Source organism: Delphinapterus leucas, chromosome 11, assembly GCF_059928025.1.
Source record: "Delphinapterus leucas isolate spDelLeu-1000000601 "Yukka" chromosome 11, BTC_Dleu_Yukka2, whole genome shotgun sequence".
In the NCBI taxonomy this organism is placed as follows: Eukaryota; Metazoa; Chordata; class Mammalia; order Artiodactyla; family Monodontidae; genus Delphinapterus; species Delphinapterus leucas.
In genome coordinates this window covers 7,043,269-7,057,839 of record NC_143139.1, presented here as the reverse complement: position 1 = coordinate 7,057,839, position 14,571 = coordinate 7,043,269, and the positions used below count along the sequence as shown (strand labels likewise).

At 58.0% G+C, this 14,571-nt stretch overlaps 2 protein-coding genes and 1 non-coding gene across 7 annotated transcripts; all 3 read right to left on the bottom strand.

The window, feature by feature from the left end:
- Positions 1-273: 273 nt before the first annotated feature.
- On the bottom strand, positions 274-2,828 carry C11H12orf57 (chromosome 11 C12orf57 homolog). The gene is made up of 3 exons (XM_022577470.3): positions 1,732-2,828; positions 1,257-1,433; positions 274-502 (listed from the first exon to the last, which is right to left on the bottom strand). The coding sequence occupies exons 1-3, from the start codon at positions 1,781-1,783 to the stop codon at positions 351-353; spliced, it is 381 nt and encodes a 126-aa protein (XP_022433178.1). The 5' UTR covers positions 1,784-2,828; the 3' UTR covers positions 274-350.
- Positions 2,041-2,102, bottom strand: LOC115802888 (U7 small nuclear RNA). The gene has a single exon (XR_004023467.1). It is a non-coding gene; the product is annotated as a U7 small nuclear RNA (small nuclear RNA).
- Positions 2,829-2,953: 125 nt separating the features above from the next.
- ATN1 (atrophin 1) lies at positions 2,954-14,559 on the bottom strand. 5 transcript variants are annotated; one of them, XM_089920235.1, is made up of 11 exons: positions 14,412-14,559; positions 10,025-10,211; positions 9,567-9,755; positions 9,359-9,472; positions 6,678-8,659; positions 6,297-6,519; positions 5,206-5,902; positions 4,960-5,052; positions 4,189-4,332; positions 3,680-3,860; positions 2,954-3,510 (listed from the first exon to the last, which is right to left on the bottom strand). In XM_089920235.1, the coding sequence occupies exons 2-11, from the start codon at positions 10,049-10,051 to the stop codon at positions 3,477-3,479; spliced, it is 3,684 nt and encodes a 1,227-aa protein (XP_089776361.1). In that variant the 5' UTR covers positions 10,052-10,211; positions 14,412-14,559; the 3' UTR covers positions 2,954-3,476. The 5 variants fall into 5 exon arrangements, with proteins under 5 accessions (XP_089776361.1, XP_089776362.1, XP_089776363.1 ...); XM_089920236.1 differs by having other exon boundaries at positions 9,618-9,755; positions 14,412-14,558; XM_089920237.1 differs by lacking the exon at positions 9,359-9,472 and having other exon boundaries at positions 9,618-9,755.
- Between the last annotated feature and the right edge of the window lie 12 nt (positions 14,560-14,571).

Here is a 14,571-nt window from a genome sequence, read left to right as displayed (position 1 = left end):
CACCAACCAATGGGGGAGCCTCCCAGCACACAGAAGCCAAGGGGCCTCAGGAAAAGCCCAGGAAGCCCCACTCCTCAGAGGCGGGGCTGCCTGTGCAGGGCCCCCCAACCCAGGGCGTTGAGGGGCCGGCCCCTCCCACTCTGCCCCGGAGCTGGTTGGGCCCAGCAGGAGCACAGGGAGGACCTGGACAGGAAGATGGAGCAGCCTGAAAGGCAGAGCGCATCAGGCCAGGACGCAGAGGTTGTCAGGGTCACAAAAGACAGACGGCAAGGCTAAGTCACAGGCACATTTATATCCTCCGGAACACCAAGGTCCTCCCTTCCCCAGCAGTGCCACGGGAGGGCCAACCCTCAGGAGGCGGCCACACTGCCACCCGAAGCAGGCCCGTGGGGCGGCAGGGTCATAGGCGGCAGGAACAGCGCCTTCAGCTTGCCCGACAGGCTGGCAATCTCGGGATCCTGGGCTTCATAAGACTTGACCAAGCGGGCAAACTTAAGGACACCTGCGAAGGGAAACAGGAGCATCAGTCCACACCCCCAGCGGACGGATGTGCCCAAGATGGCAGGAGGGGGCAGCTTGAGCCGGAGTCGCTGGCTACTCTGGCTCCGGCCCCAGGTAGCTGTCTGCAAAACACGACATATGCAGGCCTCTGCCCTGTGTGGTTTGGATCAACTACTTCCTGGTCTACACTGGGGCACAACTGGATGTGATGCAGTGAATGAAAATATCCCGCAGCAGTGTGCTGCCCACCATCAGGTGAACCATTTTAGCACTTTAGTCACAAGACCCCAAAGGATGCACACCCACAAGATCAGCAGTCCAGAACCAGGAACAGGAGGGCCATGGGCCAGTTGGGCTGAATCAGTAAACACCCTTGGGGAAGACCCTGATCTCCCCAGAGAAACTGAACTGCCAACCCTCAAACAGAAAAGAAACACCTTGGAGGGGCTGCAGAACTGTGCTGTCATGCAGACACCTCACTACAAGCCGTCAGAACGGGTTTCAGGTCCAACTCGGCTGTGACCTCCGGCACTTTCTAGAGTCTGTTTCCTCATCTTAAAATGGTGTAACAGTATAATTAACTGTAACTAGAAAACTCACTTCAGACTTCGCTTGGCTCAAGTTCATGAACAGACCCTGGTCTCAGAGTACCAACACTATTAGAGTGTGGCTGCCGCCGTGTGGCGAGAAAAGGGATTACGGCTCGGAGACCCAAGGGAATCCATCGCTCTCTCCTCCATCCCCGTCCGACCCACCTTCCCCGTCGCAGCTGAAGCCATAAGCTTTGATAACCTCCTGCTGAATCTGCGTGGCCACGGGCAGCACGAATTGCAGCATCTTGCCCATGTCGTTACACGCGTTGTCCCGAGCCTCGTCCATGCGCACGGCGTTCTCCGGCGCCGAGAACGCCTGGATCACCTCGGCCAGGACCACTGCGCAACAGACGCATCCCGGAAGAAGTCCCGGGTACGCATCGGCGCACGGCCGGCGGGCCCAAACGAAAACACAAGAAAGAGGGCAGGGAATTATTTAACAGACTGAAACCATAGTAACCCAAGGAACTCGGCCTCCGAATCTCTCGCTCCAGGAGCAAGGACCCTTGTTAACTGACAGAGTATGGTACCGAGTACCCGCATTTCCCAGCGAACGCAGCCATTTCTCTCGCCCCAGATCTTTTTCCCGCACTCTTCTTTAGCAAGAATCCCACCCGACAACTAAAAGGTTTCTCACCCTTGGCCTGCTCGGCGCTCAACGCTGCAGCTTGAGCAGAGGCGGCCGCCATAGAACAAAAGATACACGTGCAACCGCGCTCGAGAAACAGCCAGGAGAAACAAGCAATATCCTAGAGCGGCTCTCCCAGCGGGTGGGGCGATAGGGAAATTGCATCAGCTTATGCCGGAAACCTCACGATACCGCTTCCATTTCTCCATTTTTAACAACCAATAACGAGCTCGTCGTGAGAACAGTGAGCTAACCTACCATCTGAAATTCTTACCGCTCACTTAAAATTATTCTATTGTTAAAGACAAACTGTATGGTGGGGGTTTTCCGGTAAAAACCAGAAAACCTACTAGACAAATTCTAAAAGAGCTGTAACACTACCACAACACGCCCTGGAGAGAAGGTGGCATGTCCACCAACTCCACTATTGGTGAGGGTGAGCTCCCATGGCATTTCCTAATCTTTACTGCTACACAAGCAACAGGGCACACTGCAGCTTTCAGAAGGGAAAACAGTATTGAAAAGAACTCTCTTAAATCATCCGTTTCTAGAGTTTGTGAACGTTTGGTACAGGCCTATGCAAATAACTCTATGCCGATTGGCTCAGGAAGAAGCCAGTCACTCCCCTTTAGTTTTTAAGAACGTAGACAAGGATTCGCAGCAGTAAAAGCTTGGCGTTGAAGCAGCTCCCGCGCTTTCCGAAAATGGCCTTGTGTCGGGGCGGGGTGGGGGGAAGCGTTGTAACGCCCTCTAATTTCCTTTCCCTTCCGGGCGTTTGAAATTGTCACCCACTCCCTCCTCGAACTATAGGGTGGTTAAAACTCCTGCGTTCTGAACGCTTAAACTTATAGCAGCCACGCCCCCTGCACCTCCGCTTCAACACCATCTCTAACTATGCTACGGAAAAGATGCAAGTCTCTGGTGGCCCCTAACTGTGGGGCCAGTGGCAGGAGTGCCTCCCAAGTCTGCGTAGTTGCCTAGAGCTGTCCCAGGCCGCCAGCGTCCTGACTTGACGGCCTTGGGAGGAAGGCCAAGACGGACCCCGTTAGGGCAGAGCCAGAGCTCCAGGACCCCGGGCTCTTCGAGGTCCCCTCTCCAACTCTCCAGGGGCCCCACCCACCTCCGGGCTAGTCTCCGGTGATCCCACAGCTTTCTCTCGAGGCGTCGCCGCGCAGAGACCCACGCCCCCAACCCACGCCCAGTAGCCCACAAAGAAACAGCCACAGACATCTTCCTGGGGAGTCGTGAGGGTGTTTTTGTTTGGTTGGTTTTGTTTGGGATGTTTTTTAAAGAGCGTCATATAGATATTTATATATATAAATTATTAATGTGGGGGAAGGGCGAGGGGCATACATCGCAGTGGGGGGCGCGCACACGGGGGCTGGGGAGGGGCGGGGGCAGCACACGTTGCTACGCAAAACAGCCACATCTAACAGATGAAATAATCACACCAAGGGGCGGGGGAGAGGCGGTGGCCACGGGGGTGGGGCGTGGGGGAGGGAGAAAGGCGGGGGGCCAAGGGAGAGGGACCTGGTCCAAGATGCTGTGCGCTTTCCGCCCTCACCCCCGCCCCCTCCCCACCTCCGCACACCACAGGAGCCTTGGCCTTCCATCTGTCCCTTCCTCCTTCCTTCTGCCCAGAGGCCCAGGCCCTGGGACTGAGCGGCACCCCCCTCCGCTCTGAGTGGCAGGCGGGGAGGGAGGCCTCCTGGGTCCAGATGCAGGGGCCACGGGTGCTCTCTTGATCGCAGGTTCTACAGCGGCTTGTCGCTTTCCTTCTTCAGGTGACTGGGGGAAGAGGGGGGCAGAGCAGGGACTGAGAGGCTGAGGTCCATCCTGACCTGGCCCCTCTCACAGAGGATGGTGGGGAAGGGGTTCCCCTCCCACGGGAGCCACAGCCCATCCCAGGCGGGCTGAGCTGCGTCCCCTCGGGCTGACCTAGGACGCCCCGCGGTACCTGTAGTAGTCCTCCTGGGCGGGGAGTGGCACACCGTGCAGCGGGTGATGGGCGTGCAGCCACTGCTGCTGCTCCAGCGCCAAGCGCTGCAGCTCAGCGGACTGCGCGTGCATGGCCTGCAGCTGGTGAGCTGCTGACATCGGGGCAGAGAGGGAGGCTGGCAGGTCCCGGTAAGGAGCAGCTGTGGGCAGGAAGGGCAGGGGCCACGTGACTGATGGCGTACTGAGGTAGCCAGCCGCTTTACATACAGAGCAGCTGCCACTAATCAACTTAGGTGGCAGCCAGCCCAGCAAGTTGCCAGGGGTGGTTAGGATTCAGGCCTCTTAGCCTGGCCCTAAACCCTGTGCCTCTCTTGGGCAGGGCCTCAGCCCTCCTACTCCCGTTCCCAGCTCCTCTGGGCACCTCCTCATCTCTCCCCAAGCCCAACCAGGCCAATCCCACCACCTAACTTCCTCCTTTCTGCCCTTCCCTCGTAAGACCTTCCCCAACCCCGAGACCTCCATCCTTACCAAAGAGCTGGTGACGAAGAACTTCGTTCTCGTGCAGAGGGTGAGGAAGAAGGGGGTTGGGGAGGGTCCCAGCTGGGTAGGGGATCCGGGTAAGGTGAGACCCTGAGGCCAGGGGGTCAATGAGAGGGTGCACCGAGGCAGAGGCTGGAGGGTAGAGAAGAGGAAGGTGTCACCAGAGGGAGGTTTGGGGAAAGCCATGCATTTGGGTGAAGGCATCCATGCCTGGGACGAGAGGTGGGCAATCACACACTGGGAGATCCAGTGGATCAAGGAGGCACAATGGAGGAACTAGGGGCCTGGGAGATGGACAGGGCAAGACCCTACTGCAGATGGCAGAGGACAGGAGATTACAGTTGGCAGAGGGACCTGAGGAATAGGGAGGGAGGAGTGGACTGTTGAGAGGAGACGGAAGAGGATTGGAAGTTTAGGAAATGAGACGGGGAGGAGCTTCAAAGAGAGAAAGCGCAAGGAGCCTGCAATGAACGTGACTGTGAGGCTAGACGGGGCAGTGTTCTGACAGTAAGAAATGTGGTGAAAAGACAGTGAGTAAAGCTCGTTGTCAACGTGATCCCACAACCAGAGCCACGAGGCTCTCTTTCCAGAAGGTCACAGATCTAGAGGCAGAGAGGAACATGAAACACCTCCGCCAGGGAGGGGAGAAGATGGCAAGAAACAAGAGTTGAATCCAGAGGAAGAAGAAAATAGTTACGTGAAGGCTCAGAGGCAGGGGCTGTGAGGGGAGGAAGACCGTGCTCCTTCAAAGGTTCCCACCTTGGGCCTCTGTCGCGGGTGGGCACCAGACCTGAAGAGGGCTGGGGTGTGGGGAAGGGTCTCCGTGGCAAGGCTGGGGCAGGAGGAGACAGGCTGCAAAGGCAAAGGCCAGGGCAGCAATCTCAGGAGAGAGGCTCAGGCCAGACGTGGGGAGGGAAGTCCTGGCCCGAGGGACAGAAGCACCGATCACTTGCCAGGGCGGCAAGGTGGCCTCAAAGGGCCTGGGCCAGGAAGCAGGAGTCTCACCTGCATGGATGGCGTCCTGCTGGTGGAGGTGCAGGTGAGAGTGGATGTGGGAGTGCTGGTGGTGATGGGGGGTCACGTTGAGCATCTGTAGGCGGGCCAGCGGGTCGTTGCCCAGGGCAGCCACCCTTTCTGCATGCTGCCTCTCAGCTGCCAGACGCTCCGCGTAGGACATGTCAGGCCGCAGGGCTGGCCCAGCTGCCAGCGCTAGACGTTCTCTCTCCAGGGGCCCCAGGCTTGGATGAAAGGGGAAAGGGTGCAAGCCGGGTGGGCCAGGCTGCAGAGCCAGGCCCCCGTGTCGGGGGAAGGGATCCAGGCCTGGCCCAGGGACCCCGTGCAGGGGTTCCAGCTCACTAGGCTTCACCTCGAAGCCAGGCTTGAGGCGGTCACGCAGGTCTCGTTCACGGGCTTCCCGCTCCCTCTCCCGGGCTGCTGGGTCACTGCTGTACAGGGCCGGGACATTGTAACCCAGGAGCCCTGGGTCCACTGCCCCCAGGGGCACGTAGAATGGATGGTTGCGATTTCCAGGAGACATGACGTGGGGCCGGGCGTATTCACTGAGGGTGCGCAGGGCTGGAGTGTCGGGACCCAGGTAGGGGGGCACTGTAGCCACAGCACTGCCCGGCTCAAATGGAGGGCGATGAGGCACTGGGCCGAGCGGTGGGCACTCCACTGGAGCACGGCCCTCCTGAGCCAACTTCTGTGGGATACACGGAGAAGCGGGGTCAAAAAAGCAGGTTGGAAAGATGTGGCTGGTCCTGGTCCTCAGTTCAATGTCTCAGCATTGAACACCTAAAGCTTCAACTCATTGGAATTCAGCCCGCCAGGGACTTCCCTGCCCCTTCTCTTCCTATGTAGGTTAGTGGCTCTTCCTGGGATCCACAGGTACTCTGACCCGAGCTTGCCTTCCTCCGGCCCAGAGATGCAATTCCTCCCGCTGGAATCCTTTGGTCTCCTGGGCTGCAGTGGCTCCTCCTCTCCGACAGGTGGCGCATGACACCCTACCCCACCCCACCCCAATCCCCACCCCTCGAGCCTCCCCGAGTCGCGTAGAGGGCGGGCCAGAGGCGGGAGGCGGCACGCGGTGAACTCACCACGCTGCGTTCCAGCTCGCGCTCCTTTTCGCGCTCGCGCTCCTTCTCGCGTTCGCGCTCGCGCTCGCGCTCCTTTTCTTCGCGCGCGCGCTGCTCGGTCTCGCGCCGCACCTTCTCCACCAGGTCGGCTCGCTTCTTGGCCAGCTTGGAGCCCTCCAGCGGCACGAAGTACAGATCGCTGCGCGCGCACGAGTTAAAGCCGCGGTCCAGGTGTTTGTTGAACCTGCCGGGCGCGGAGGCAGCGCGCGCTCAGCCCCTGCGAGCGGCCCCGCACCAGCTGCCGAGACCAGGGCCTGGAGTACTTTGAAAAGCACCACACGAACGAACGCAAGGCCCGTCCCGCGCCCGCCACCCCACCCCCACCCCCACCCCGCCTCTCACCTGGCCGACTGGCTGGCGTGGCTGGGCACGTCTACCACCTTGGGAGGGGGCGAGGGGCTGCGGGCCGGGGGCGCCGGGCTCTCGGGGGTCTCATATTCCTCAGCCGGCTCCTGTTTGATCTGCGTGGCGCTCAGGGGCGGCCCTGAGGCGGGGGCCGCAGGCGGTGGTGGCAGGGATGACAGGCCCGAGGGCCCTGCAGGCGGCAGCGGCCCGGTCCCCACCGTGGGCGAGCCCGGCTTGAAGGTCCCTGGGCCTGCCGGTGGCGAGGCGCCTCGGTAGCCCGGTGGGGTCCCCGTTCGGAAGGAGGGCGGGGACCCCGGCTTGTATCCGGGCGGGGTGGCTGTCTTGTAGGCCCCTGGGGACGGGGCTCGCTTGCCATACGGTGGGGGCCCAGGTGGGGAGGCTGTCTTGTAGCCTGCTGGCGAGGAAGCCACCGTGGCAATGACCGTGGAAAGCGTAGACGAGGAGGTGGTGACCGGAGGCACCGGTGGGAAGGGGTAGGGCGCCCCTTGGGGGCCCTGGGAAGGAGAGGGGTGTGAACACGGGTAGGACCCTTGAGAGGAGGAAGAGGCATTGGAAGAGGAAGAGGCTGGGGGGCCGCTGGGACCTGCTTGGCTGTAGGCCACCTGGCTGTGAGGTGGAGGCAGGTGTGCGGGCCCTGGTGGGTAGGGCCTCAGAGACCCCAGTGAGGGAGACATGGCATAGGGGTGTGCGTGGTGGGAGCTCCCGCTCTCCAGGGAGTGAGGATATGCCCCAGGTGGAGGGGGCCCAGAGCCCCCATGATGCTGCTGCTGCTGCTGCTGTTGCTGGTGGTGGTGGTGATGTGTCGGGACTGGTGGGTGGGCAGTGGATTGGCCGCCAGCTGAAGGAGGGAGGGGCCCTGGGTGGGCATTGCTGTTGGCCAAGAGGCGGCCATAGGGAGGAGGTGGGGGGGGACCCTGGCTCCACACAGCTTGGGATGGGAGAGAAGGCTGAGTATACTTGGGTGGCTGATTGGAGACAGAGAGGCTGGTGGGGGGAGGGAAGGAGTGGGGATAACTGGGCAGTGCCTGGGAAGCTGGGTACTGGGAGGCCGAGGCCGAGGCAGAAGAACTGGAAGAGGAGGCTGCTGCAGAGCTGCTGCTAGAGGACGAATAAGGATACCTCATTGGCGGGGCGGGAGCAGAGGAGGTGGACACAGGGGGCAAAGGGTGGGGTGACGGAGCAAGAGTGGGGCCCTTCTCTGGGCCGGGAGGAAGTCCACCCATACCCTGCCCCATGGCATGGGGGGAGGGCAGATGCCCAGCTAGCGGCTGGGCCCCCAGGCCAGGAGGAGAGGCGGAGGCATTGTTAAGGGGTCTCAGGGCAGGCGGGGGAGGCAGGTTTGGTGTCACATGGGGGAAGGTGGCTGGTGGTGGAGCAGACGGTAGGTTTCCACCACCAGCTGGAGTGTTGGGCGGCTTTGTTGGGGGAGCACCACCAGCCCCAGAGCCTGATATTGAAATGGGGGTGGGGGGCTGGGGGTGCTGCTTACCCCCACTAGGGGCCCCCACTGAAGCGGCAGCCCCTCCTCCTTTGGGGCCCACTGGGGGTCCAGACAGAACTCCTCCACCAGCGCCCCCAGGATAGAGCTGTGGATGAGGGGGAGGGGCCCCTGGAGGAGCCTGGAACATTCGAGATGTGGGAGGCTCCATGGGAGCATGATACCCAGTGGGTGTCCCAGAAGGATGGGATTCAAAGCCAGGCTCTGGCTGTCGGGGGTTGCTCTCTGGAGGGGGAGGGGAGGGAGGAAAGAGTGGAGGTGGATGGTAGGGGCGGGCTGGGCCCTGGGACAGGCCAGAAGACGAGTCGGAGTCGTTCTCCACGCTTCCAGGGCTGTAGATGCTGGGGGACGTGCTTCGGTTATCCTGGTCGATATCCCTAGGGTCGCTGCTGCCATCATCATTGAGGCTCCGCCCATCCAAGCTATCCAGATCCGAGGGAGACTGTGGCCGAGGGAGCTCCTGCGGTAGAAGAGGGACGGCCAATTCTCCCTTGCCTCTTCCTTCCTTGCTTCTGGATTGGGGGCCTCCCTCGCACAAAATAACCTCCCGCTCACAGCACACCGCTGTGCCACGATGCGCTGAGTACTCCTGCTGGAGCCCACCTCCCTGCCCTCCGGGGGTTCCCCCACTCTCCCCGCAGTCTCTGCTGCTCCCCAGCAGCCGCCTGAGTTCCCTCCTCAAGTGTCCATCTCTAGCACCTTCTCCCAATCCACAGCTGAACCCAAATCCCTGTCTTCCACCCACCAGCCCATCTGCCATCCTCTCATCTCATCTACCCCTTTAACTACACATCCCAGAAACCACTGGTTCTTAAAAAGACCACTTCTGCATGCTCCTTATGATTTATTTGTTCCTTCCACTGAGACTCCTCAGCCCGGATCTCCTCCCCAGCCCCTGCATGAAAGCCAGCACCTAGAAAAGGAGAGGCTAGAATCCCCACACTCTTCCCGTCCCCTTCTGGCCCTGCCTGATCATCTGACAGTCTGGCCAAGGCCCTGAAGATCTGACTGACACACAGACAGGCTACTTTAATAAGCGCTAGGATAAGACTTTTCTCGCACATTCCAGGCAAAACTAAAATAAGAACTGTGAGGAAAAGGAAGTTTGGGTGAAAGAATGGTCAGAACATGGGTCAGGATGGCTGCAAGGGTCTCCCACCTCAGTTTTGGTCTTTTTTGGCGCGTTGGTCTCCTCACTTTCGCTCTCCGAGATCTCCTCACCCCGGCCCTGCTTGCTCACCTTTGGGGTGGAGGCTTCCTCTACTCGGGCCTTCTGTTAGAGCGAAAGAAAACGCCTGTCCTACACCTCGCGAGCTCCACCAGTACCCTCAGCCAGACAGGAAGTTCCCCCCAACACACATACACACCATCAGCCCTGGTGCCTGGGCATCCTGTTGCAGGACATGGGGACAGAATACCTTGGCCGTCTGCCTAGACTTCTCGGCTTTGCCATCGCTGCTGGACGTGCTGACCCCTCCAGGGGAGGCCCGGCCCCTCGATCTCAGTTCTTCCCGGGGCCCAGGGGCCTCTTTCTTCCGTCCACTCCTCATTGACATCTGAGGGAGAAGGAGGCAAGCAGGTCATGTCGTTTTCTACCTTGTGCCTCACTTCATCATGAGCCTTATTTCTATGCTTCCCCGCCAGCGGGTGTCCCAGAAGGATGGGGTTCAAAGCCAGGCTCCTCTGCTGGGGGGTGGAGCTGCTGCCTGGCGGTGGAAGAGAGGAAAGAGTGGAGCTGGGTGGCAGGGGCGGGCTGGGCCCTGGGACAGGCCAGAAGCTTCCCTGCCCTTGATCTTTCGTGTTTCTCATTTTAGCTCCTACTCACTGAGTCTTTATTCTGTCGTGTCTTCATTCTTCAGGCTGTGGAGACCCCATTCTCCTCCGCCTGGGCAGCTGAATACAGAAACTTATCTGCTTCACCCTAAGTTCCCCACAGCTGTGGCCTAGGAAGCAGGATCTCCAAGTTTCCGGTACAGGCACCTGGAACTCACACGGTCTGTTTTCAGTGAAGCCTGTTGGAAAAAGACCATCAGAGTCTCCAAATTGGGGAACACTAGTCTGAAGGGGACACTACCGTGCCTGTCAAGGGGCTGAGTAAGCAGCCCAGCCATGAGACACTGCTGGCGTGCCCATGGGTCGTCCCAGCCACCTGTGAGGGCAACTCTGCCGGCGACAGCATCCCTTTCATCTCGTGGTAAGGCAGAAAACGCCGAGGTGCCTGTGCACCCCAGTTCAGGGTGTCACCCTTCATGATCCCTAGGAAATAGATGCACACGCACGAATTCCACAGAGCCTTTAAAAGGAGCATAAAGAAATGTAGCTGAAGTATTAGCTGATTTATGGAGTACCGTCTTTACGTCAAGCCCTTACATGTCCAATTTCATTGAATATTTACAACCAACCCTGAAAAGGAGGTATTCTTATTATCCCCATTATACAGGTGAAGAAACTGAGGCTCAAAGATTGTGACTGTGACTTGCCCAACTTCGTGTGATAAATACACAGTGAGGAACCAGTGACAGCACCAGAACCAAGCCCCATCTCCCTGACTTCAAAGCCCATGCTCGCTCTTCAGTACTTAGCTCTGATCTCATCAGAAGGTGGTGAGGAGAATTCTCAGAAGGCCTAGATCAGTCCCAGAGATATGAAAAGAATCTTCTTTCACATCAGAGTAGGTGGGAGAACAATGTCCCATTCTACAATGCAAAGGCACACAGCCCGACCAAGGCCAAGACCAAACCTGGGTATCCCCAAAGTGCAGAACTTCGATTCTGAGAGTCTCGTAAGACCCCTGCTCTAGTGCTTGCGTTCCCTACGGCTAGAGGAAAAGTCCAGGCTCTCACTCTACCAACCAAATCAGTGAATAACAGTGGGTAAACGAGACAAATGTACACATTTGTAAGCCTGTCTTCCCACCTGGCTTAGACAGGGACTCATACCTCCTCACAGCCTATCTACGTATCTCTATCTACATAGCCAGTAATTTTCATTTGCACTTGTTTGTATTTCTTGCTAAGTGTCACATCTCTCCATATTACTAACCGTAAGATCTTTTGAGAACAAAAATGATATCTTCTTACAGTTTTCTTCCTTTCTCTATTCCCCACAGATGTCATGTATATATGGATGTTCTGGTCTGTTCTTGCTACTGACCTTTAAACCCACTAACGTCAGTAGGTCTTCTCGAATGAAGTGCTGCTGGCCTCAGTGCAAATGGAGTAGGCTTAGCCACCTATTCTGAGTTAGTTAGGAGGCCTGGCTAGGGAAACAGCCTTTCTACATTCTGTAGCACTATTTTTCCCAAGGAATACAGAGTAAATACCTCTCACTCACCTCCACTGAACCCTACTGAGGCATGCAGTGAGGGGTGAGCCTAACCTTTCCAGGAAACTTAATAACAATTTACTCACTTAGAGTCCCGAAATAGCTGGGACGGAGCCCCTGTCTTCTGAACTTACAGCTGATGCTCTGCCCAGTACATCAGCCATTTCTCTTCCATTACAACTACTACCACACTTTTGAGTTGTTGTGTGAATTGGTTTTCAAATACTGTCAACCCCCCCCCCCCCCCCGCAAAGAACAAAACCCAACATAACAAAAGGGGAAAACAATCCTAACAAAAGCACGAGAGATGACTGTGACTGGGGTGTCTTTGCCAGCCCCTTAAAGGAGGGTGCTCATCTCTCCTTCCTATCACAGAACCTGTTCATGGTTGGTGAGAGTCAGGGGATCCAATAGGTCAGAGAAAGGCAGGGATGTACCTGAAGAACAGAGCAAGCCTCGCGTGGCCCTCCCCCACCTCAACTTCTTTAATCAGTTAAAATCTGATAAAATTAGCAATGAGTAGCTCTGAAGGAGAAAAGCAGTCATAAAAGGGTAGGTGACCCTGGGGAGAAGGAGTGGCAGGAGAGAGAAGGAGGTAGGGCTGGGTTATATATACATTCCTGAACCTGGAGCATGTTTTAGCACCAACAAGCCGAGCTACCCTCCCTCCTGTCCTAGTAGCCGGTCACTGTAACTCCGATCTATCTACAAGCACCTACTATGTGTCTGCAAAACACTAAACACATTCACCTTTGGCACCTTACCGCAAAAGCAAAAGGATAAAGGCCGGATTGCGGAGGTGAAAACATGAAAAATAGGGAAAGAGTCTCTAAGTAAGAACAAGAAAAGAAATTAAGGGAGAAATCTGAGGTGGCTGTCTGAAGGAATACACTCGAGGCACAAGGCTTTCTAGGATGGGCTTGCAGGGTGAATTCCAGGATCTTTGGCCCAGCCTCCACCATCATTCCAGACCTGCCAGACTCACAAACCAGTCCTAGATAACAGTGCAGCCCAGACCAGCAGATAACAAGGCACTGGCCTAAGCCTTAGAATCTACAGTTGTCAGAGGGGCCTCAGATATCATCTTATCTATAATCCCTTCATCTGATAATGAAGCTGAGGCCCAAAGAAATAAGAAGTGACTTGACCAAGGTCACAGTTAGTTAGAGGTACAGCCAGGACTAGACCCAGGTCTCCCGACTCCTGTTCTGGAGTACTTCCACTACACCAGGCTGTTCCACAGCCCTCTCCCCCGGGCCACCCTCACCTGGGATGGGCATGGAGAGCCCAGCCATTCCTACAAGGTCAGAGAAACAGAAGGTCCAAGGTTAGCTGAGGGAAGGGGTCGCTGTGGGGATAGTCTGGGAAAGACGAAAAGGGATACTTGGGAAGGAAGACTCAAGTTTAAGAAAATGGAAGAATACCTGTGCAAAGAAGCAAAAAGACTATACAACAAGTCCCTAATAATGAACTGCCAAAAGATGGTATAACTTGGAACAGGAGCATTTCTATCCCCCCACCATGCCTAAAGGGAGGGTCTTAGAGAAACAACTATGACCTGCAAGTAATATGTCTACCTTTTTCCCAAAGACAGCTGGATGGAAGGCGGTGGACCCCTTGGGGAACCTCCTCTCCATGAGCAGCTCCAGAAACATCCTCCAGAACCCAGCCAAGAGTTCCAAGGGTATAGCCAAAGGCCCAATCAAGATTCTGAACCCCCATCTATTAGACATCCCGCTGGATCATTGCCATGGCAACAAAATGGCAGAACCTGCCCCTCTACAGTCCATCCCGGGGGTCCATCTGCCAGCAACTCCCCCTACAGTTGCCAAAGCAGCTCCTGTCCTCCTACAGCACCCTCAGGGAAGGGAGCTTAAGAGTACCTACCCCAGTAGAAATAAGTCCATGCACAAAGGGAAATCTCCGAGCACAAAACAGTAACGAAGATCCACCCCCTCTTAAGGAAACCACAGCTAGAGGGGCAGTGGGTGCTCTGGGGATTTGAGGATGGGGGTCACAACTTGTTTGGAGTGCCTGTAAGACTGCCCAATTCTCTCCTGTTTCCACCCTCCCAGAAACCCTTGCTCCCTAACTCTCCCTTCAGGGTTCCAGTCTTCCTCACCAGTTGCAGGAGGACCCACACTACGGGGCCCCAGTGTGCGCCTCTCCAAGGAGTACCTGTGTCTGAGATTGGAGAAACAAGGTCAGAGGTGACCCGGGGTAGGGGAAAGAAAACTGAGTCACAAAGACATCACTTGCCCACTTCCACCCGGGAACACGCCGGGTTCTTCTTCTCAAAGGTGGCCCTCTCAGAGCCCCCCGTTTCCCCGGGTTCCATCCTCCTCCCTCATCAGCTGCAATCCCTCTCTTCCCACCTACCACACCCCTTCCCCATTTCCCAACTCCCTTCTACACCTAACACCCCGAACCCCGGGCTCTGAAACCCGGGTTCTGGGCCTTTGGGGCTTTTCCTGGAGTCCTCATGCCCCACCTCGCTGCCATCTCTCCATTCCTTTTTGCCTTCGCCCCGAAGCCCCCTCACAGGCATCCCATTTTTCCTCCGCCGACCCTCCACCTCGGGGTTCCTCTTTGGGTCCCAGGGTCCTGGCTACCCTCCTGCCCCATCAGCCCTCCTCCTGAGATCCTCCCACCTCCCCCCACCTTCCCGATCCTCCGGGCGCCCCGGCCCCCATCCCTCCTCGGGGGCCGGCCCCACCCCCTGAGCCCCCAGCCTCAGGCCAGACAGTGCCCGCTGTGGGGGACCGGATCGGGAAAATAACAAATGGAGGCGGCGGCGGCGGCGGGAGGGGGAACTACGAGGGGTGGGGGTGGGGAGCCGCGGGCCAGAACCCGGGCGGGCCCGAGGCCCGGGCCGCGGCAGATCTTACCTGGTTGTAGCTCGGGACGGCTGGCTGGCTCCGAGCGGGATTCGGGGCTCCGGCGCCTCCGGGGGGCGGCGGCGGCCGCTCCCCCGCCCCCCTCTCCTCTTCCCGGCTTCAGTCGCCGCCGCGACGGCGGCGGCGGCGGCCCCGACCCCCCCGGAGGGCG